General features: G+C 42.7%; 1 protein-coding gene across 4 annotated transcripts in view; it reads right to left on the minus strand.

The window, feature by feature from the left end:
- Window positions 1-23,678, minus strand: part of CLSTN1 (calsyntenin 1) — a 61,893-nt gene that overhangs the window by 22,310 nt on the left and 15,905 nt on the right. For 2 of the 4 annotated variants that reach the window (XM_028740723.2, XM_028740725.2), the window contains exons 2-6: window positions 19,256-19,378; window positions 9,725-9,754; window positions 7,902-8,097; window positions 3,408-3,616; window positions 859-1,008 (exon numbers count right to left, since the gene is read on the minus strand). In XM_028740723.2, the coding sequence (XP_028596556.2) occupies window positions 859-1,008; window positions 3,408-3,616; window positions 7,902-8,097; window positions 9,725-9,754; window positions 19,256-19,378 (708 nt within the window). The remainder of the gene's footprint in view (window positions 1-858; window positions 1,009-3,407; window positions 3,617-7,901; window positions 8,098-9,724; window positions 9,755-19,255; window positions 19,379-23,678) is intronic. The other 2 variants (XM_028740726.2, XM_028740724.2) reach the window with 1 other exon arrangement.

Below are 23,678 nucleotides of genomic sequence, written 5' to 3' on the forward strand. Positions count from 1 at the left end.
GGGAATTGGGTGGTAGTTGTCACAAACCAACAGGCCCAGGGTGGGCATTTGTAGAGTTGGAAGGGACCCTAAGGGTCATCTAAGTCTAACCCCCTGTAATGCAGGAATCACAGCTAAAGAATCTCTGACAGATGATCATCCAACCTTGGTTTAAAAACCTCCAATGAAGGAGAGTCCACCACCTTCCCAGGAAATACATTCTACCGATTAACAGCTCCTACCCTCAAAAAGTTCTTCCTAATGTTTAGTCGGAATCTGCTGTACTGTCATTTGAATCCTTTGATTCGGGCCCCACCCTCTGGAGCAGCAGAAAACAAGCTTGCACTGTCTTCCATGTGACACCGCCAGCCCTTCAGATATTTGAAGGTGGCTATCATATCACCTCTTAATCTCTTCCTCTACAGACTAAACATACCCAACTCCCTCAGTTGTTCCTCACAAGGCTTTGTTTCCAGACCCTTTATCCTCTTTGTTGCCCTCCTGTGCACACAGTCCCAGCTTGTCAATATTGCTCTTAAACTGTGGTGCCCAGAACTGGACATGAAACTCCAGGTGGGGACTGAACAAGACAGAACAGAGCGGTATCATTACTATTTTCAGGAGTGGTCAGATCACTGCCTCATTCAAGATGGCCAGAACCCCACCCCCTCTGCAAGGGTTGACTAGACCCTGGATCCACTAGGCCTAAACCCAGATTGAGGGGGATCCAAGTAGGAAGTGTCTTCCAGGGATACCTACAGCCGCTCTGCCAACACTCTCAACACCACTTTCCCTCCCCCAAAAGGGTAATGGCAATAGGCACTGGAAAGCATTTCACTGCTGTAACGTTGCATTGGGTGGGTGGGGAACAGCACTAACCTTGCCAGCCTGGCTTGCATGTAGGTTTAATGGTGATCTTCACCAGCACGTCCTCGGCAGCTCTCTTCTTCCCGCAGTCATAGGCCGTCACGGTGAGCTTATACTGGTGCTCCTTGCCGTAGTTCAGCTTCTCTGTGTTCTTAATGTAACCTGACAGCGGGACAAAAACAAACAAACTGGTGCACTGAAAAGGTTGAGGGGGTGGAGAAGTTGTGAATAAAAATTTACTTGGGGTGCCTATGCCAAGTTATAGGAGAATTTTCTTGGTGAATAGGTTTGAGAAGCGGTGGGAACGCGTAGAGAATCAACAGAAAGCAAACAAAAAATGCATGTAGATAATCCAGTATTTATTTTGCCATCAAATCTTCTGTGCTAAAGAGTGTTTTGCAGTGCTCGGCCTACAGTGTGCTGTTGTGCTTAAGAGTGCTGGACTAGGACTTGGGAGACCAGGGTTCAAATCCCAGCTCAGCTATGAAGCTCACCAGGTGACCCTTGGAGCGTGTCACTGTATCTCAGCCTAACTTGCCTCACAGGATTGTTGAGGGAATTAAATAAGGAGGGGGAGAGCTCTTTGGGAGGAAAAGTTGGGATATATTGCACTAAATAAATAAACAAGACACTAACCAAGCAGTTGTGCCTCTTGCATGAAGTGAACTTAAAGAGTCCAGGGCACTCTAGAATGCCGGTTCTCTTTTTAAAAATAATAATAATATTTATTAAAAGTTTAAAGATTACCCCCCCAAAAAAGAAAAAAGAGTAAACATCAAAAAGATTCAACAAAACACGCACAAAAAAGAAAAAAGGGGGGGGGGGAAGGTACATAAAAACCAATACAACAATACAACAACAAAAAGAAAACACTGATCCCATATTGCATGTCTTTATCTTTCATTTGCTTGTTTCATTGACCTCCTCACACCTCCCTTTTTGTATTCTAGTTTAATTAGTTATTTCAGCAAATTCTTTCCATCTTTCTCAATTTTTATTGAATAATTTATCTTAAGTCTAACCTACTAATTAACTCAGCAGATCCTTTCCATCTTTCTCCATATTCTGCTATTCAATTTGCCTTAATTTATTTAACCTTGTCTTACCATAAATTACCTTAAAGCTTAAAACTTAATACTTATTTATACATAACTCCTTATATCATTTCTACTAAAGCCAGATAGTTTCATTCCAACATTTTCCCCAATATTCATTAATTTTACACTAATTCCCAAAATAAAAATTTTTCTTTATAAACTTTCTTCCAATCTTCATCCAACGTCTCTTCCCTGGTCTCGGGTTATGTCAGTCCTTACTGTCCATTCCATCTAGTCCATCAACCTGGTAATCAACCCTGGGCCCAACTCAGGAACCTGTTTTGATTGGGCAAGTGCAAGTGCAGAAGATAATGGAGGAGGTTGCGGTTGCACCTCAAGTAATACAAATGGAGAGACCTGAGGCCCTGCAGGAGCATAAGCCGCTGTTTTTGAAGATTGAATTTGGAGTGGGCCAGGGGGAGTTTGGAGCTGAGGGGGCTCTTAATCCCGGAGGGACTTTGAAACATGTTTTTAAATATTTTTTGGATTACATTGCTGACTGTGGGGAGTGGGACTGTGGGGAATGGGCTGGTCTGATGAGGGGAGATGGAGATAATTTTGGGCTGGAATCTCCCAGAGACCTACTCCCCAATGAGAAAGGAAAGAAATTAAGAAAGAGACAAACAAAAGACAAGGAAAAGTGCAGGTATAAACAAGAAGAAGAAGATCTGCAGAAGGGACATGGAAGAGACTTAAGAGCCTCGGACATAAGATTAGAATGCCGGTTCCCAAAAGTTGCTGCAGACCACTCACTGGGAACCTCAATAGATAACTTAATGCACTCCCCCCCCCCCCGTAAATCAAAGGATGTGTGTGTTTTAATCCCAGTCATCAGAAAAGAAAACAGAAGAAGAAAAAGCATCCATAAAATGCAGGACCAAGTACAATTTTGCAAGCTTTCTGGAGCCCATCAGAATGGAGCTAATGGTCCACCAGCGGTTTGAGAACCTCTGCTGTGGAATGCGTCCATTCCTCCCCTGTGACTTTTCATCACAGAGCAGGATGGGCAGCAGAGAGACATTAAGTCTTTTTCCAACTTTCCTTAGACACACCTGATCTCCTATAGTAGCCTATGATAAGCACACGACCAGCTCCAAAGCTTTCGAGAACAAAGTTTGAAATACTCCTATTTTGTAGGCTGAAAATTTGAAGCACTACATCAGGGATGAGGAATGTGTGGGTCCTCCAGATGTTGGACTACAATTTCTATCATCCCTGATCACTGGCCACACTGGCTGAATCTGATGGGAGCTCATAGAGGGCAACAGATTCCTCATCTCTCGTTTGTATCTAATGTTAGTCCTAGTATAGGGTTGCCACATTTCCAGACATTTGTTGAGCTTTCCCCCCCCCCTTCCAAAATCTCAAAAAATAAAAAATGCCAGATTTAAATGCTTTTACGGAGCAGGGTGAAATGGACACTACCCCTGTATAAACACAGACACAGTCAATGGTCTTACTTACCATCCTTGTCAATAGCAAAGGGAACATCTGGTGTGACGATTTCATAGCTGCAAATCTGGCTGAACTGGGGAGAGCAGTCGGCATCCACTGCTTCCACTTTCAGGATGTTGTCGTACCTCTTGCCCTCAATAACGGCGGCTTTGTAGGACTTCTCTTTAAACACCGGGGCATACTCATTGACATCATTCACCTGGATATGCACCGTTGCTCTGGAGACAGAGTAGCAGCCAATTATTGGCATTCAGCAGAGTCAAAACAAAAAGTGAGCCAACTACATTCTCTAGCAATCAACCAGTTATGGCTTACAGAATACTATTAGTGTTCTAAAAAGATTCTGCAACTCCGAACCTGCATGTTTGCCTTTCACCCCTGCAAGACCACCATTATTCCCATTATTCAGATAGCCCTTAGAAAACTAAGATGCAGAAGATGCTGACCACTGGGCCGCTGTCAGGGCAAACTGTATTTCAATGCTGGTTTTAAATGTGCTTTAATGTATTTTAACTATTGCTTTTCAACTAGCTCACTTTTATTACTCTGTATTTTATAGTGATGTTTTTAAATGTTATAAGCCACCTTGAATTCCGAACTAGGAGAAAGGTAGAATATAAATACATTAAAATAACAGCTGTATTTATTTTATTTATTATTATTATTATTATTATTATTATTATTATTATTATTATTATTATTATTGAAACATGGAGGCTACTAACATGTGGGTTGATAAGGAGTCCAAGTCCGAGATGTGATTTCAACCAACTGCCTACTTTATCTTTCTAGCTATTCCAGTACACGGGAGAGTAATGAAAATGCAGCTTGTTGGTTTTTTTTTAGATCAACCCACAGGAAATCATCCACTGATCCCACACTCCCCAGGGCCCTTCTATCTACTTAGGCAAAGGCAGACAACATGCTGCCCTCCATCCAAGCCGGTGGCCATCACTGCCCCCTGTGGCAGGGGGCTGCATAGTCTAACTATGCACTGTGGGTTCCTTGCAGAGCCAAGTTGCTAAGAGTCTTGCTGCAATGCAACATCTGGAGGACACAATGTTGGACTACCTCTGTACTAGGGAGGAAGACACAGATGGGAGTGCTATCGTTTCCCCGTCAGAGGACAAGCAACACAGCTGTCTGGAGTTTTCAGCTTCAAGCACCTAGGAGTTACATGCCTGGCAGCAAGCAACAGAGCAGTTTCAAGAAGGCACAATGGGGCAAAGGAACAAGTAATGCCTTGCATCTCTAATGCACATTAAACAGAGATAAAGAAGAATAGGGTTTGCAAGGCACTCGCTGTCCCTCCATGGAACATCCAAAGCTACTCTCATGTCTCAGGCTTTGCAAATGTGGTGCCGGTCATTTATTTTCCCTACTATAAATGGCATCTAATGAATCACGGGAACTGAATAAAGACAGGGCAATTGGCCTGGTCAGCCAGATTTGATAGCTTTTATTACAACTCAAGATTTATTGAAGTAAAGGCCAAGTGAGCTCATTTCTTAAAGGCATGAAAATTTGCCACCATAAAGATGACTACAATAGCTTATATTTAATAGGAAAACCTATAAAGAATATCTGAGACTGCCTCTTGTACTCAAAAGTTATTACAAAAACGTGTGACCCTTATCAGTAAGCAAAACACAGAATAAATCAATAGGGAATTGAGCTTTGGAAATGCAAACGCTGTCTGGAGCACCAGTTTCATTTAAAAAATAAACATTATTATTTCATACAATCGAACAGCAATATTTAAAGCCTTTAATTTCAAAACTTGCATAGAATTAAATAATTTTACTATTACAGAGCTAGAATAAGAGTTAAAAAAGGATACTTGGGGCTGATGTCTGACTTGTTCTTTATTTTGTTTAAAGCTTTTGATTTTTCCTCATTTGTATTAATTTTATGTCCTCCTAAACACATGTAATCAATTCCCTGTCCTGAAATTCCCATCTCTCTTTTGAGATATTAAGTTACTCGGTTCCATGAATTATTCTCTCTCAATTTCTCTACCCCCATAGCATATCTGTTAGCTTACCAATATTTACCTGCTCCCATGCTTTATTAGATATAGTTTATTAGGCTTCCGTTTTCTACCCCACGCCTTTGCATAAAGTATTCTAGCCACTGAAGTTATGATATACAGAGCATCAGTCTCATTCGCATAAGAGTTTTCTTTTCAGCGGGAGCCTAAGTAGGTGTACAAAAAGATCCACTACATATTTTAGATTCCTTGAACCCACTGTTTTGTTTCCCATCAATGAACAAATGCTTTTGGCCGGCTTTGTGGACATGTGAAAGAGAACAGTGTATATAAAGACTGCTGTGTGCTGGAGAGGGAGGGAATTTTTGCATGCCGTGGAAAAAATGGGACCCTATGTATACTGCACACCCAGGACGGGCCTGTTCCATACAACATATTAAAGGGTCTACAGCAGGGGTGTCAAACTCAAATTTATCGGGGGCCGCATCAGCAGTTTGGTCACCCTCAAAGGGCCGGTTGTATCTGTAGGACTTTACATGAATGCATGTAAAGTGGAGGTTTCCTGTGTAGAACGGCCGGCGCTGCTAGAGGGCAGACATTCTCTGGCTTGTAGGCTGCCGCACATGCACTGAAGAGGCGGCTTTCTTGTGTCAAAAAAAAAAAAGTGAGAATAAAAGGTGAAGGCTGGCGGCCGGCGGTGGCTACACCGGCCACATGACAAGGTCTGGCGGGCCGGATTCGGCCCGCGGGCCTTGTGTTTGACACCCGTGGTCTACAGCATCAGGGCCCACTTCTGTGTATTGGAGAAGAGCACTGATGCTTTCATTCATTCATTCATCCATTCCATTATTAGGCTGCCCATCAACCAAAGCCTTCTGGACCATGTTAAGAGGCTGGAGAGCACCTGGGTGTCAGCAGCAGCACCCTGCCCAAGCTGTACAAGATATGCACAGGAGCAAATCCAAGAGGTACATCTTAGAGAATGGGATATGACTACAGATTTAGAGATCATCTAAACCTTGTTCCAACCCAATACGCATCTGGCTCTTTTAGGCACGACAGGTGTATGTACTGAATCCCTTTAATCTGTCTGGTCCTGCTGTAACCAAGTATTATGAAGAGGCTTTGGGTGTGCTGATGACATTAAGCTCTCTCGGGAGGAGGGTCAGTGGATTCTGGGTGGGAAGGGGAACCAATATTTTTGAGTTCTGAATACAGTACGGTTTTTATTCTGTATATTTTCTGTGTTTGTCCTGAAACTCAATAAAAGTTATATTATATTTTTTAAAAAATGAAAGCAAAGTAATGCAATACAGTGGAACCTCGGGTTGCGAACATGATCCGTGCAGGAGGCACGTTCGCAACCCGCAGCGCTACGTCTGCGCACGCATGTGACGCAACTTGGCGCTTCTGCGCATGTGCAAGCGCCGAAACCCAGAAGTAACCTGTTCTGATACTTCCAGGTTACAGTGTGTCCGTAACCCGAAAAGGTGTAACCCGAGGTATGACAGAGTACCAGCTTTTGGGAAGGCACTTGGGAAAGCGCCATAGCCTAGTGATAGAGATCCCACTTTGCATACAGAAGGTCCCAAGGAAGTTCAATCCCTGGAATTTCCAGATAGTGCTGGAAAAGACTCCCTTGCCTGAAACCCGTGAGAGCCTCTGCCAGTCAGTATAGACAATACTGAGCTAGGTGGAACAACTGGTTTCATCTATTAGAGGAAACACATAGAACTGCTGTATTTTAAGCACAGAAATCTTTGAATTTATGCATTGCATTTAGGGAAGCCTGAGGGGAAAAGAAAATCTCTAATAACTTTTGTCAATGCTTAAGCAGTGATAACAATGCAGAATAGACTGTCCCTATTTTCATCCGAGGAATGTTGGAGGGTATAGTATAGTCCAGGCTTCCTCAATCTCCAGATGCTTTTGGCCTATGACTCCCATGATCCCCAGCTAGCAGGACCAGTGGTCAGGGATGATGGGAATTGTAGTCTCAAAACATCTGGAGGGCTGAGGTTGAGGAAGCCTGGTATAGTCCATACTGACTGGCAGCAGCTCTCTAGGGTTTCAGACAGAGTGTCTCTACCTAAGCCCTATCAGGAGATGCTGGGGCGGGACATTCTGCATGCAAAGCAGATACTCTACCACTGAACATACCTTTATTTACCTCTTTCCCTCCTACCCCACGTTTATTATTAAAACCCAAATCATTGTTTACGGCTGCAAACGGCCTTGAATGCACTGGCAAACAGGCAGCTTATGAATGTGGCAGAATGATTTTAATCAAGCAGGTAATGTATGGGCAGATCAATGCAATTTAGGGTCCGGGTGCAGCTGGGAACACTTCTGGTACCAAGACCACCCATTGAGCATCTATCACTGTCGCCAGCCGGTTTTAATTCATTCATTCAAGGGCAGACTACAAAGAAGAAGAAACCGCATCCTGTCAGGAGGGGAAAAGATGCCTAAATCAGAGCCTCCCACCTCCCTCTCTCCCACGCTGTACTTACTTGTGGGATTTCTTCATATTTGCTCCGTCTGGGCCCTTCCCACAATCATAGGCCTGGATGGTGAACGTGTAGTCCTTCTGCAGCTCACAGTCCAGTTTCTCTTTGGATCGGATCATCCCCTCCCCGGTGGATTTATCCACCACCACCGCTTCAAAAGGGACATTTTGGCCATGGATTTTAAACCCACAAATCTCACCTATGAGATTCAAAGTAACTCCAGTTAGCATTTCCAGGTAACAAAGCATGAAACAGCGGGGTGGTTTGTTTTTTTGGTTTGCTTTTTAAATGCAATTGTATGTGTGTGCAGCCAGGGGTTTGTGAGGGTCTGTGGACAAAGCAAAGAGGCAACTGTGCTTTTAAAGATGGGTGAGTTCCGGGAACTTTGTTTTTAAAATAAAAATAAAAAGGCATACATTTTGCTTTCCAAGCAACTGGTTTTTTTACTTTGCATCCATTCATGCAGGAATACAAAAAGAGAGAGAAAGAGAGATGTAGACAGGCATTTCACAGGAGTACTTGAGATGCACTCTAGGGCAAAAGAGTAAGAGATCTTAGGGGAGCGAACAGCCAAGGCCACAGGGTGGGGGAGATATCTTCTATGCCAAGCTACTGGGAAATAGCTGGGCAGCTTTGCTGGATTTTGACCAGAGCAGGAGGTTATAATGCGCCGTTACAAAGTCGGGAGAGGGAACAGGGGGAAAAGATGGAAAGAAAAGCTTCAAGGTATATAGAAGATTCAGCACCACAATTAACATAAATTCTGTCAATTGATCAAAAGGACAAAGTCTTCCTGTGCAATGTACCTGGCGTTTAAAAAAAAAAGTCAGGGAATCAGAATGAACTACTGAATGAGAAAAGGTAGAAATACCAACTTTTTCAGGCATCCATTTCAACCTACTAACTTAGAACTGTCCTTTATACTCTTACTTTGTGGTTCAGCCCTAAACCATAACATAAATAGAAGAGAGTGATATAGGCCCAGTGCAAGGACAAACTATTTCTACTGTTGTGCGTACTGTTGTGCGTACGTGTGAGATTCAGGATGCTCCACCTGCTCACACACTCTTTCCCCTCGGCTTCCTTCTCACACATAATTGCCGCCTCTCTCTCCTTTTCAGAGCTAACCATAGTGCAGAGTTACATCTCCACTAATACTACAAGCACAGTTAAGTTTCAAACTAGAGTGTGCAAGCCTACAGTGGTTATACCACTTTGAAACTAACCATTGTTGCTTCAGTACAGATGTAACCAAGCACCATGGTTAGCTCTGAAAAGGGAAGGAAAGCTGGAAAGCAAGGGAGGCTGAAAGAATAAACATGTTTGTGGGTATCTCCATCTCCAAGATTACAAATATTATACCTGAATGGGCTACAACTAAGTCCAGCTTAGTTGTATCCAGCTTAGTTGTATACAAAGTGACCAACAATCTATACCATGAATTGCTGGTATGCAGTATACAATTCGGTGCTTCAGTTGGCAAACGTTTTGTTTCAATATATGACTAGAACACCCCCAGAAAGGGAAACTATTAGAGAAAACGCTCAGAAAACACATTTACCAGAACTATACACAGCCTAGGTATTAAACTGCACAGTTCAAATGGATGTCTGATTTACCGATATTTCTAGCCAAGGGTTGGTTACATAACATTTTTCTATCAATATATTTTGAGGGTGGTGGGATCGGGGAGGAAAAAACTGGGATAATAAAATGGGGTCAAAGAGCATGACAGGATCTTCTGTTTAAGTGCTGATTCCCCATTTCATAACCAAAGTTAGTGGGTTAATATTCATAAAAGGGGGATAGAAAGAACCCTTTATCACCTTCTTTGGTGACTGTCACCTCAAAACTCTCTAAAGGGAGAAAAGATAAACCCAAGTCAGTAATACAGGAAAGACTGAAAAGGGAGCAAATAAGGAAAAGGTCAAAGATGTAGACATTTACACAGAAAACCTTCGAACATTTCTCTTTTTAAAAAAAATCAGAATCAAATGGTCAGAACCAGATCTTCACCTTACTCCTTTCTTTCTTTCAAGTTCAGAGACACCAAAGATGCCATTTCACGTTAACACATTTTCAACATCACTCATTTCCTTCTTCCAGTACTTTGCAGTTTACATACTTGTTCTGAACTATGTCTATATTTAAAAGAGATCTGGGTTGCCATCCTATGCCAACTTACCTAGGACCAAGTCCCACAGCCACCCCAATACATTGCCTATTGTATCAATGTCATATTTACTTGTAGCAGGGAAGCCTTCAATACTTGACTGGTTGAGCTGCTGTGGCAGTGCAGGATGTGCGGCAGCCCAGGTGCTAAACATTCTGCAGTTAGACTTCTGTGAGGGAAGGTGAAGCTGTCAGTTTGCCTGGGATTAAGAATCCCACGGGGGGGGGGGGATCCCACAAGGGGGCAGATGGAGGACTCTGAAAGCAATTCTGGGACACAGGGAAGGTACAAAGGCAGGGCATCCAACATCAGCAGACTAAGAAAGAAAAACTGGAGGTGTGTAGGTAGGGAATGAGGCTTGAAGGGCAGAGGAAATGGGTGTGATTTTCCAGGAACGGCATGGTAGGTAAAAGTTGGCCCACACGCTGGAGATTAGAAACATAACCTCATAGAAACAAAGGAAGCTGCCACCCCCATTGTTCTACCCAGACACTGAGGTCCAGTGCCGAGGGCCTTCTGGCGGTTCCCTCACTGCGAGAAACCAAATTACAGGGAACCAGGCAGAGGGCCTTCTCGGTAGTGGTGCCCACCCTGTGGAACGCCGTCCCACCAGATGTCAAAGAGAACAACAACTACCAAACTTTTAGAAGATATCTGAAGGCAGCCCTGTTTAAGGAAGCTTTTAATGTTTGGTGTATTACTGTATTTTAATATTTGGTTGGAGTGGCTGGGGAAGCCCAGCCAGATGGGCAGGGTATAAATAATAAATTATTATAAATTATTATTATTATACTGAGTTGGTTTGTCTATTGTGGCTCTTTGTTGTCTGCAAACAGGCAGCATCTTTCCAGGATTTCAAGAAGGGGTCTCTCCCAGCCAAAGAATTGAACCTGGGTCTTTTGCATGCAAAGCAGATGCTCTACCCTTGTGAGTTATGTACTCCTGGTCTATCTAGTCAGACACACTATGCAGTCATCTCTTGCTGTCTGTTATGCTACAGGACGGCAAACCACACCATGGGGAACAAATGTGTCAGGTCTTGCCCAACAAGCATTAGGAAGTCACGGCTGCAGAGAAAGCTCGGCAGGGTGCAAAGTGGGCTGCCAAAGCATTTGCTGAATGTTGAACCATGGCAGCCTGCATCCCTAGCTCAGCTGGCCACCAGGCTGTGCAACTGCTGCTGCCAGAAAGGGCTGTGGAAAGATGAGCGGTACCCACGCGCTTGTCGCAGCTCCACCAACCCATTAAGCCTTCTGCTTTCCAAATGCAAGTGAGTCTGTGCAGCAGAAGTAGCAATGCACTTCACTTTAAAAAATGTTCACTCATTTAAGAAGTTTTACATGCCTGTTATCTAAAGGTTGTGTGGGTACCAACAGATGCCCCAATGGGAAGCCTGCAAGCAGGACCTGAGCACAAGAGCAGCTTTCCTCACTTGTGAATCTCAGCAACTAGTATTTAGAGGCACACTGACTCTGACAGTGGAGGTAGAACATATCACTGTGGCTAGCAACCACTGATGTCCCATGAGTCTATCTTAAAGCCATCCAGGTTGGCAGCCATTATGCCATCTTGTAACAGCCATTATATGCTGTCTCTGTTAAATGTGGAAAAGCCTTGAAAGGTGACACATGCTACTTCTAAATGGATGCTTGCATGAGGCACTACAACTACCTCTTCCAATAAAAATGACTCTCAAAAGAAATGCATGAAATAGGAATGTCCTATTAAAATTAACTGGACCCAAATCAATGCTGAAACACATGACTTTTTTTTTTAAAAAAAAGTCTTGATTTTCAATTAAGACCCACTCAATTATTCTGCCCTCATCGGCCAGGCACAGCAAATATTGCCCCCTCCTGGGAAAGGAACTCAAGACAGTATATTTGGGAAGTCAATGGGTCACTGAGGGTACAAAACCTCTTGTTGCACTGCTGCAAGTAGACTTCAGACAAGTTCCCCAACCAGAGGGCTGAATACAAAAAGCTCATGAAAATGCTAGAGTACCAATAGTTCTGGCACAGGAATGAGTTTCAAGAATGATTTCCAGAGGGAATGGTAGCTGTCTTAGCTTCTTGCAGCAAAAATCAACTGTCTTTTCCTATCTTAAGGACAAGCTGTGTTATGGCATAAACTTTCATGACTAGCCATGAAATGGCAGACTGGTGACATTTTATTGAGCATTGCAGAGATGACTGCATTATCACCATCAACGAGAAACAGTACTAGACAGCACAGATATTTGGCATTGGTAAGCTGATTAACTCAAGCAGTTATCTCAATTTAACTCACAGGGGATGGCACAGAACTTCTTGATGAACTGCAGTTCAGCTATTTCACATTGTATTCTTCTTTATCAATAACTGCTTGTGAATAGTTTCCTGTTCCACTAAAGATGTTAATTTACTCAGCACTGGTGAGAGGATCGTATTATCACCAATCTGCTACCGTAACAGATTTCACTATTTAACTTACATTTAAAGTTCTTATTGATTGCTGTTTGCAATTTTTACATCTCCTTGCCGCTCAACTCCCACCTGAATGATTTTCTCCTGTACTAGGTCCAATGAAAAGATTATGTCATAATAAAATTTTGTTACGCCTTTAAAAAGGTGCCACAATACACTCTGTTGCTTTTGCTTCAAAAACACTATGCTTTCTTGAAGCAAACATTCCCATGAAAACATTAAGAGCCTAGTCTATGGCTGCAGGACGGCATGATGGCAAGAAGCCCAACAGCAAAGCGGGGTGGGGAGGAGGAGGGGGGAGAGACAGACAAGAAAGAAGTGTGTTACTGTGACACAGTTGCCTGGGCTGGCTTTTGAAAATAAAAAGACTGCACAGCTCTTGGCCACTTTAATTGGTCTCTTAAACTCCTTTGTCAATGCCAGTCAATGCCAACCTTTGCCATGAGGCGATTCGAGCATCACCCTTCTTGGCATCCCTCTGTCAGAACTAATCTATCCAGGAACACTCCTTGATTCTCCAAACATTGACTGCGGTGCTCAAGATGCACTGAGAAACTCTTTTTTCCCCTTTTTCCACACTGGCCAATCTTCACTTTCATGTGAAGCACATGAGCAAAGCAAAATTAACAGGCAAATATTTGAAATTTACGGCCTGGAGTATTTGAAATAGAAATATTTCTTTGAATTCAACTCAGTTACCCTGTTCTACATCGACCCTGGGGAGAGGGAGGACAGAAACAAGCATTTAGCCAGACAAATTCCAAGCATGTCACTAATTGGGCTTTGAAGTATGGCACTCGTTTGGCCACTCGCTGTTCTACAGAAAGGCCAGGAATTTCACCCAAACAAACATTTCTGAGCACATTAGGGAGTCTTAAAAAAACAGCACCCATAATCTGGCCAAAAGGAGTGTTTTGGGGACTGTTCTGCATATTCTAATAATTGAACAGACAAGAGGTCAAAGTTTCAATATGTGCTCCAGATTTCCAGGGCACAATTAATGGGTATAATGTTTCTGCCAGAGTTGCACAGTTAAAACACTGTTTAAAAACAACAACAACCAGGGAACCAGAAAATACAGCTTCTTAAAACAATGCTGAAATACAGCAGTCAGCATTGGATTTACCTACAATCAAGAAAATTGGAAGGTCAAGATTGGAGCAGATTCTGGGTTCTCCAACCAATGGACAGTGCCCTCCATTAGAAACAGCTACACTTTTGATGAACTGCAGTCATGCAGGTATATTCCTTGCAGGTACACATAATTGGAAGTGATGTGACCTCAAGCAAAGGTCTTCCACAGAGTGCTCCAGTTTTGCACCTCTGTAGTGCCTTCCCACTCAAACAAAGGTACTTAATACCAGATAAGACTACTGGCCAATTTGGTCCCTAATTATCCACTCTAATTGACCTGATCCAATGAATTGGAGATGCTGTGGAGGCTGGACCTGGAACCTTCTCTTGCAAAGCAGGGTGATGTACCACAGAGCTATGGTCCTTCTTCCCCTTCTCAGAGGTAAGTGATACCCTCCTATGGTAGCGGCATTCTACACTATAGTTCTTTCTACCTTCAGAGATGGAGAAGATGCCCTTTAAGGAAGCTTGCTGACCATTATTTGTCTGCTCAACAGTGGCACCCACGGGACTGGTAGGCCAGAAAGCAGCCAGGCAACGGCAAATGATTCTATATTTCCCCCCATCCTCCTCCCTGCTGAATTCTACCAAAGAGCAACCCTGAGGCTAAGGTAGAGGAAGCTGACAGGCAGGACCAATCCCTAGGCTGATTGTAAGCAAGAAGACAGGCAGGGGCTGGCTGAGGGCAGTGCCATATTCATCTTAATGGACCACCCCCCACTGTTTAGTAGTGGCAGAGGACAGCCCCACACCTATCTATTCTAAACGTGACAGTTCCAAGGATCTGGGGTGGACACAAATAACTGTCTAGTCTTCAAAAACTAGTCTGTTCCATCTGCACTCCAACCTCATCCGTACACAGATGAAAACAAATGACAGCTGGAAAGAAAAACCCAATTTGAAGCCACGGGCCCGATAATTCAAGTTTTTGTTTCATTTAATTTTCATTTCGCTTTTAATTTGTATACTGTACCACCTTTCTAGGTTTACAAGGCGGTTTACCAGCTGAAGAAATAACAAAACATACAACAAAGATCACACATCTTATAACACTGCAATTCAGTAGAAATAAGCCATAATAAAATATATGACTTAAAATAAATGACTTCTACCAAGTAATATTCAATAATCCATTAGAATATAACTACTGTATACTGTACTTTAAAATTAACTCTCAAAATATCAGCAAATAGTATTAAACAGAAATTCACTCTCAACAATTGCAATGAATCATTTATTATAATCAATGAAAATAACAGCAAAATTACAATACATAAAATGCCACAATATATAAGAAACACGTATACCAAACCTTTATACCAAGGCAGATTCCTCCTAACATTCCTGCTTGAGTGATGTCAAAAGCTCTCCCTGCCCTGCCCTAAGCCCAATATTACCAATTTACAATTAGCCAGCAAACCTAGTTACAGGAAATTATCCATTCCTATCTGTTAATTGGAACTGACAAGGCCAACGCCCCTCTCTGATCACTGACTCAAGCAGGGCTGTTTGCTTCCCCTCTTTGCCTATCAATTAAACTCCCATACTACACATTTCGCCAGCTGCAGCCCGGATGGCAGCACCGCTCACTGCTCTAAACAAACAAGGGCTGGCAGCACAGCCAGGAGAGACGCAGACATCAGCAATCACTCACCGGAACATGAGCTTCCTATAAACTGCAAGTGGGGAGAGAGGAAGGAATACTGACAGAAGGCTTAAATTTTGTGGGTTATTTTTTAAAAGATGAATCCACAATGCTTAGACATGCTGCATGCGGACTTTTATATCCTGTATGCAAGCATGTCCCTTAAAATGGAGACTTAAATCATGCACAATGGCAAATTCCTACTTTTAACACACCACTATTAATATAGGAGAGTGTGGGAAAATAGCTGGGAGAAAAGGTTATAGGCAATGCTAGTCCTACTCAAGAGCAGATCCAATGTATTTAATGGACATGATGAACTTTAGGTCCATTCATTTAAATGGGACACAACCCAAAGTATTTACTTCTTCTTGGAAGTAAGCAAGCTATACACACACACTATATTAAAGCTTCTGTTTAACTCCAGAGTTTTTATCTCTCTCTCTGATTTGAGACAGAAGAGAACAGCTTATCTCATTACGGTTGCTGAGAATCGCAAGTGAGGAGAGTGCTGTTGTTTGGACTTCTTATGCATGGCCACTGTGAGAACAGGACGCTGGACTAGATGCGACTTTGGTCTGACCCAGAGCCACAGGGCTCTTCTTATGTTCACCGCACCCATGGGAACATTTTTTTTTTTTAACTGTGGGATATAGGTAGAGGAACATGTGAGCTTTGAGATGTTCCTTGACTACAACTCCCATCATCCCTGATCACTGGGCCATGCTGGCTGGGGCTGATGGGAGTTGGAGTCCAACAACTTCCAAGTTTACTTGAGAGATCACTGTACTCCTTATGTACTCAGTAGTTCAGTGCATTATACAGGAGAATCATGCCCCAGAATACCAGTTGATGGGAATCAAAGGTGGATAGGAGTGCTGCTGCTGCATGCATATTCAGCTTGCAGGCTTCCCACAGGCATTTCGTTGGCCACTATAAGTACAGGATGATGGTCCACTAGCCTGGTCCAGCAGGCCTGTCTTACACCCTCATGTCCTAGGAACAAAGGAAGCTGCCTTATACTGAATCAGGCCCACTGGTTCACCTAGCTCAGTATGGTACACAATAACTGGCAGCGGTTTTCTGGGGTTTCAGACTGGGTTCTCTCCCAGCCCTACCTGGAGATGCCAGAGATTGAACCTGGGACCTTCTACATGCAAAGCAGGTGCTCTACTGCTAAGCTACAATAAGGACATAATTTGTCTGCCTAAGTCTCAGATTCACTTATTTGTAACTACAGATAAAAGGGTCTTGGACAGGGCAGCTATGCCCAACCCTTAGCTCTCCTTCTGAAGCAAGAAGCATAGAAAACGTTGAAACAATAAGGAAAATTGGACTGCAAACTGTTCCTGGAGCTGAACAAACTAATCAAAACAATCCCACCCCCACCCCTTTAATCTCTACAATAAAGCCCATGCTCTCAATAGAACAGACTGGTGTGTCTTTGAAAACCAAAGTGTGGCAGGTTTGTACGGGTCAGAATGAAATATAGACATAAAAAATGCAATGAACTTGCTATCTTAACATTTTGGCTGGTTGTGAATATTGCCAGACTGGTTTCCCAATCAGGGACTTGGTCCTGTAAAAGATTTTACTTAGCAAAAGGTTTATTCAGACAAACCACTAATTAAAAGCTTACGTTAATAGCAAGGAATAGACTTGACACCAAATGGTCTCCTGCACATAATCTCCTTATGTCTGATCAATCAAGGGGCAACCTGTGGGATGTGTTTTTTAATCCTTTTATTGTCTAAAGTAGACTTTAAAGCAAGTTGCTGATGATGGTAACAACCTAGCAAAACAAAGTAGTAGCAGAAGAAATTGTCCACAGGTTAAAACTGTTCGATTTCTAAGTTGCCCTTCACCATGAGGTCCCAGGGCAGGCTACAACTATTTAAAATTCAGTATTAAAAACAGTTTAAAACAAATTAGTCAAGGGAATAGGGTGGGTCTTGTAAATGTATATATCTCAGGTGTCCAGGGTAAAGAGATGCGTCTTCAGTATTTGATGAAAACTATATAATGGTGCTAGATGCCCCTCCATGGAGAGGGAATTCCACAACCTAGGATCTGCCACAGGGAATGCCCTCTCCTGGGCATCCACCACAAATTTCTGAGGGCAGTGGAATTACCAAGAGGGTCTGTTGGGAAGAAGGAGGTCTTGCAGATATTTGGTAGTTATCCAGTCCAGCTGCTTAACCCCAACACAGTACAGCCCCCTTCCCTGTACATAATGGTGCATCTCCAGCTTTTCTTTTCATAAAGAACTCCCAACAGCTGCTTCATCCATTGTCAAAATGCTCTTCAAGTTCCCACAACAATTATGGTGAGTGTTCTACTCCTCTCCAGTGTTAGAAACTCACCGATATATAAGCTAATCGCCAAATGGCACCACCACAATGATATATTTGGCATCATTTCCCCCCACCCCCAGTGTGGTGTTTGTTGTTGTTATTATTAATTTCATTTCTATACTGCTTTATATTGTAAGAAAAAAATCTCAGTGGTTTACAACACATCAAATCAAACAATACAGAATAAAACAAATTCAAGCTTTAAGGAAAATATTTCAGATCCTTCTCTAGGTGACATTTTGCTTTCCCCATATTTACCTACTTAATTTACATAGTTCCTCCACAGCAGAAGTACTCTAGAAAGCCAGTGTGGTAGAATGGTTAAGAGTGTCAGACTAGGACCTAGGAGATCAGGGTTCAAATCCCCAACTCAGTCACAGGGTGACTTTGGGCCAGTCACAGCCCCTTAACCTACCTCACAGGGTCGTTGTAGGGATTAACTGAGGAGGGGGCAAGCCATGTGCTCCTTGGAGGAAAAGGTGGGATATAAATGCAATAAATACACTCTCCTGCTTACCTGCTTAAAGAAAGCTGGAGGGGCCAGCCAGATGGAGATGTCAGTTGCCAACCTGGCATCCAGAGATCTCCACATGGTTGCAATCGGACCCACTCCAGTCATAAAACACGCCTGGCTAATTTCTAGCACTGCTCCCCTCTACACAATTAGTGTCAGCTCTTTCTCTCTGCATGATTGCTGTGTTTCTTCTTGCATTAGCACACTGGAAGTAGCTGCACAGTTCCAGAAGGGAAACCACATTTGTTGCTTTAGCTGCAACAGACTTCACTGGCACAGATCCTGACTTGTTAACAAATGATCACTGGATATCGCATCCAAAACAGCACAGAACCCTGTGGCACCTTTAAAGATTAAAGGGTTTTATTATGGCATATGCCGTCATGGAACAGAGGCGACATCAGACTTGTTTTAGGATGTGGACTCTCACTGAGAAAAGCTTATGCCATAATAGACCTGTTAGGTCTTCAAAATGCCGGAAGCCTCTTGTAATTTTAGCTACATGTTGAATCTTGTCTAAATAGTGAAACTATTCTGAAACATGCATCCAGAGAACAGAAGTCATATTATTTCTTTCATTTCAATTAATGCAATCCTGAATCTATTCAATCCAAAAGTTCTGAAGTAGACCATAGACATAACTGTCTCAAATCTAGTTTAGATGTTCTTCTTAGAAGTGCTACTTATTAACCAGGTTGTCCTACCTTGTACAGGCAAACTGTGGTTTGTATCTAATGCTAGTTCTACTCAAAGTAGCCCCACTGAATTTAACAGTCTAATCTGGGTCTGTTACTTTCAGTGTGTCTACTCTGAGTACAACTTAAGTCAGATACAACCTTGTGTGTTCCCTCATTCCTGGGTGTGGATTTTTGTACTTGTCCCTGTCAAATACTGTATTGGTTATCTCCCCAGCTCTGTCTAATCATTTGGAATCACTAGTTTGGCATAACAGCACATTAGACTTTAGTCTAATGAGTGCATTGCCACCTTACATGAGTGATTTCTGGCCCAAATTTCTCACACTTTCAAAAGACACGCAACAGTTAGCAATAAAATACCAAGATGCCCGTACCTGCAAAACGGAGAGGTGCATCCTTATCCAGTGCTATCAATGGGGGGTCCAACAGTACTGTGTTGTCGTTTTCTGTAACTATGCCATGGTAAGTTGTTTCAATCCACGGTTTGTGCTTGTTAACTAAGACAGAGAGAGAAAAGCAAGGTGAAGAATATATCAAGAAAAAAATTGTATTTATTTAAAAGTGTAACAGATTGTACCCAGTTAAGTCCTACCTACACAGATTCAACCCAAATTAGCCATTTCCATTATTTCAATGGCTCTACGTTAGATACAATGTAATGTTTTGATGCTATACGTCCATTTGGGGACACCATGTTCACCAAAAGACCCCCATGAAGCAGCAATTTGACAAAAAGATGATTCATTTTGAAGTAGTTTACAGAGTGTCTTCTTCCAGCATTCAAGAACGACCAGATTATGCCAACAGCAGTAATTTTCACACTGGTAGTGTGAAGCCATGCATCAAAGCTAATCTGGCCCAAGCTTTGTGAGAAAAATGGAAATTCTTACCATAAACCTCTATGGAGAGCATTCCTGAAGCTTGGCAAGGGAAGAAGCAGGCCTGTGATTCTGGCCACAAGAAAAGGAGACGCAGTAGGTCTCCCTCCTCACATCCCTCCAGCTGCAGGAATGCCCCCCAGGAACCCATGGGAAAGATGGCCCTTCACATGCCCTCTCAAATATCTGCTCACCTAGTGGAATGTTGTTACATGTTATGTTTGCTGAGCCCTGTCCTACATCATTCATTTAAACCAAGGCCACAATCCCTTCTGAGGGCCACATGCTAGTGGTGTATGGGGCCAGTGGCAAAAGTGGCTTGACAATGAATGCAAATGCTACCTTTGTCTCGTGGACTATTTTCTACACACATTTACCCAGCTCTCCGTCCTCTTTCCTGCCAAGAAAGAGGTTATTATTGGAGCTGAAGGACACATTCCAGTCAGGCAAAAGCACTCGGGATGCAAAGCAGGGCCAGTGAGGTATGTGGACTGGGGAATAGCTCCAACTGACGAGAGAGGCCTGGTTCCCCGTTGCTGCTGTAAACCTAGACACTCAGTCACAGATAGCAGGACAAGATATGCCCTATTGCTCAGTTTTTATGTAGATTACAGCAGCCAACCAGGAATTTCATCAAGTTAAGTAACGCACCAGGTGTCCCTAATATGGCTTGTTTTTGGACATGAACAGAATGTTAAAGCTACAGAGGCAACCCTGCACACTGACTCCAAACTCCACAGCTATGTGCTTTCAGTATTTCTTCTAATCTAACTGCAGCATATAAAAACTCCTAAACTTGCAGGTGAAGACTAAAAACTAAGGAGAAGCTCATTGAGATGTCTTCCAAACTATGTATTTGTGGCATTACAGCCTTAAAAGCAGGCCTCGTGGAAGCTGTGGCTTTCCACGTGTGATTGGACCACAACTCCCATCATCTTTGATAGCTGGTCACACTGGCTGGAGCTGATGGGAAATGAAGTCCAGCAAATATTGGAGGTCCACAAAAGTTCCCTATCACTGCTTAACATCAATGCAATGCTCCATATACCAAACATGAAGTCTACCGTTCTACATTTAAACCTCCAATAACATGCCATATACTGCCTCTTCTACTACATCTTAGCATCTTTGGTAACCATAGAGTTACCAAAAAAGAATATTTAAATGCAATTTTGAAACAAGTTTTATTTGCATTATGTTGAATACTGCCATGTCTAGCCATGACATTGTGCTAGGCATGAAGGCCTCAGAGGATGAACTTGACACCACTGAGAAACAGGCAGGGACCCGTAACTCCAATGCTGAAGATCCCCTTGAGGGGCCCTCTGGGTTAACACCTGAACAAGAGCCTCATGACATCAAATGAGGCGGTGGAGCCACACCCCAGTCCACAACAGCACCACAAGGTTTAGGTCCCTGCAACAGCACAGCAAGCATCTACAGGAATCTGCAGGTTACTCATGCATAAGTAATCCATGATACTCCTTCAGGCCATCAGCTGTGGTTAGGGTGTGGTTTAGGATACCCAAGTATATAAAGCTTCCTTCTTGAACCTTCCAGTCTCTGGCTCCTGGTACCCAACTCTAGTTAGGCCTCCTGGCTGAATTGCACTGTGTAGACTACCTTGAGATATTGACCTTGGATCTTTTTTCCTTAGCCTTGCTTCTGAATTCCCTGTGTATGGCCTTGGTTTGTTTGGACTGTGCTGCACCAGAAACCCTGTTGGTGCTTGTAAGTATTTTGGTGAGAAGTTGAAATTTCTGGGATTTGATTGAGCTCTTGGAGTGTGACAGATATGGAATCTATACGCACCCACCTACCAGTTATATGAAAGTTATGGTGTTGTGCCATACAAAACTGTAGGCCTTGACTACAGGTCAGGTGGTCTACAAGCTCTGCACTGTACCACTATCACGTCTGGCATCCAAGCTGCCACTTGCAACTTAGGCTCAATTCAGACATCCTGCTTAACCATGGTTATGGAAGAATCAGATGCTGTGGTTTGACATGGATTTAAAAAACAGTTGGCACAATGTCTGAACAAACAGGCACAGGCATCATTACAGAAGCCCCTGTACTATGGAGAAAGGGATTAATTTATGAAGCTGAAAGGACCGACCATGCAAGCAACTCTAATCCGTGGCTTCCTCATTGTACTTTTGAAAACTCCAGCCACAGAGTGGGTTTTATCTGAACCCTAATCAGCTCAAGGCCAGGTCTGACACAATGAATGAAATGAGTCACAGCAACAGCCACTCTTGAAAGTGCGAAATAAAAATGCCATTTCCCCTTTCACCCATCATGAACAGCAGGAGCCAAGCATTTAAGAGGAGTCAAGTCTTTCATGTGTAAAGAATTATATTATTTTTGTCATTATTGCATAAATTTGTAGGTGGCAGGGTTCTCCACCCCCACGCCACAGAACAAATTATCTAGTTGACGTGACCTACAGGAGAACACTAGAAGAATTCTCAATTATGCAGAAACTCTTATCTTGGTCTTACAATTTGATTAATAAATCATCTTTTAGAAAGGTTAATATGATTAAGTGCTTTTCAGGACAGATAATGTATTTAAAAGAACCAGATTTTTTGGTGTCATTGGAATTGGATTATTATTATTTAATCCTTGATGTTTTCAACAGAAAGCCTGTTAAAATGCAATCTGGATATTAATACAGAGTAGGTTAATTATAACTTATTCCTGTATTTAAAAGAGTAAGAGTGCCAAATTTCAAACTTCAGATGAACATACCTTCTTGCACAAGAAATTAGCAGGAGGGCAGTTTTACATCTGGAGGTCAGAGTTATTGAATTCTAATCCAATCTGCCCACTGGGTTCAGGGTGGGAACTAACCATTTAACAGTACAATAGTAACTCTTGTTTCTGGATGTTTAAAGGCCCTTTAAGCAGACTGAGGTTCTTCAAGAGCAGCTGTGGCAGACCGTAACAAAATTTTGCAAAATTCTTAAAACTAAAACTAGATGTCCTTAGCTGATTTGAATGTCAAACATTCTGAGTGGGAAGGGCCCAATGAAGTCCTCTTATTTCTCTCCCTTGCTGGCCTTTGGTCTGCGCATGGGCACATGGTGCATGCAGTGCACTGGCCAATTCAGAGCCCGGGATGTTGACACATTTTCTTGCATTTCATCATGTTCATGTAACTAGCAAGACTGCGTAAGTGAAGCATGCATGCATGGGGACCCTCATTCCTGCAATAAGCAGGTTGCTACAGTATAGGAATCACAGAAATGCAGGGTTTCTGACCCCAAGCGTCAACTAGTCCAACCTCCAGCAATGCAGGAACCACATCTAAAGAATTTGAATCCACTGGATTTGTATGAATGCATACAGGTTCCAAAGGCCAGCTAGGGATGAGCAGAAATGGAAGAAGATTCTACTAGGCCTTACACAGGTCTCTTTCTGCAAGGGGGGAAAGTTGTGACCTGAGTCATTGAAAATGAGACAAACTAACCAAATTTCCAAAATTCAATGCTTTTATGTCAACACTTCATTCCAAGAGACCCAGTATCGATAACTGGGCTATCTAGAAAGAAAAACCAAATCAGGACAGCAGGTTGCTATTTGGTACAGAACTATTTAAATTAATGGACGTGAGTAACTTAGGCCAATTACTTTCAATAGGTTTACTATGAGCAGGATTTGGTTGGATGCAACCCAACAGAAATTTGAATTGGTAACATGCTTAAGAATTTCCCTGTTCGGATTCCACCCCAAGCGTCCTCTGGCATATACGAAGGTTGTTGAAACATTTAACAAGAACGTAGAGCTAAAAGCAATCTCTTTCTCAAAAGGCATCAACCAAGTCACTTAGCCAAGTCACTGCTAATCTCCTGTCACATAAGCAAGGATAAGTTGTGTTGGTTTGCTTGAAATACAATATTCTGCCCTACCTACA

The sequence above is a fragment of the Podarcis muralis genome, chromosome 7, assembly GCF_964188315.1.
Source record: "Podarcis muralis chromosome 7, rPodMur119.hap1.1, whole genome shotgun sequence".
Classification (NCBI taxonomy): domain Eukaryota; kingdom Metazoa; phylum Chordata; class Lepidosauria; order Squamata; family Lacertidae; genus Podarcis; species Podarcis muralis.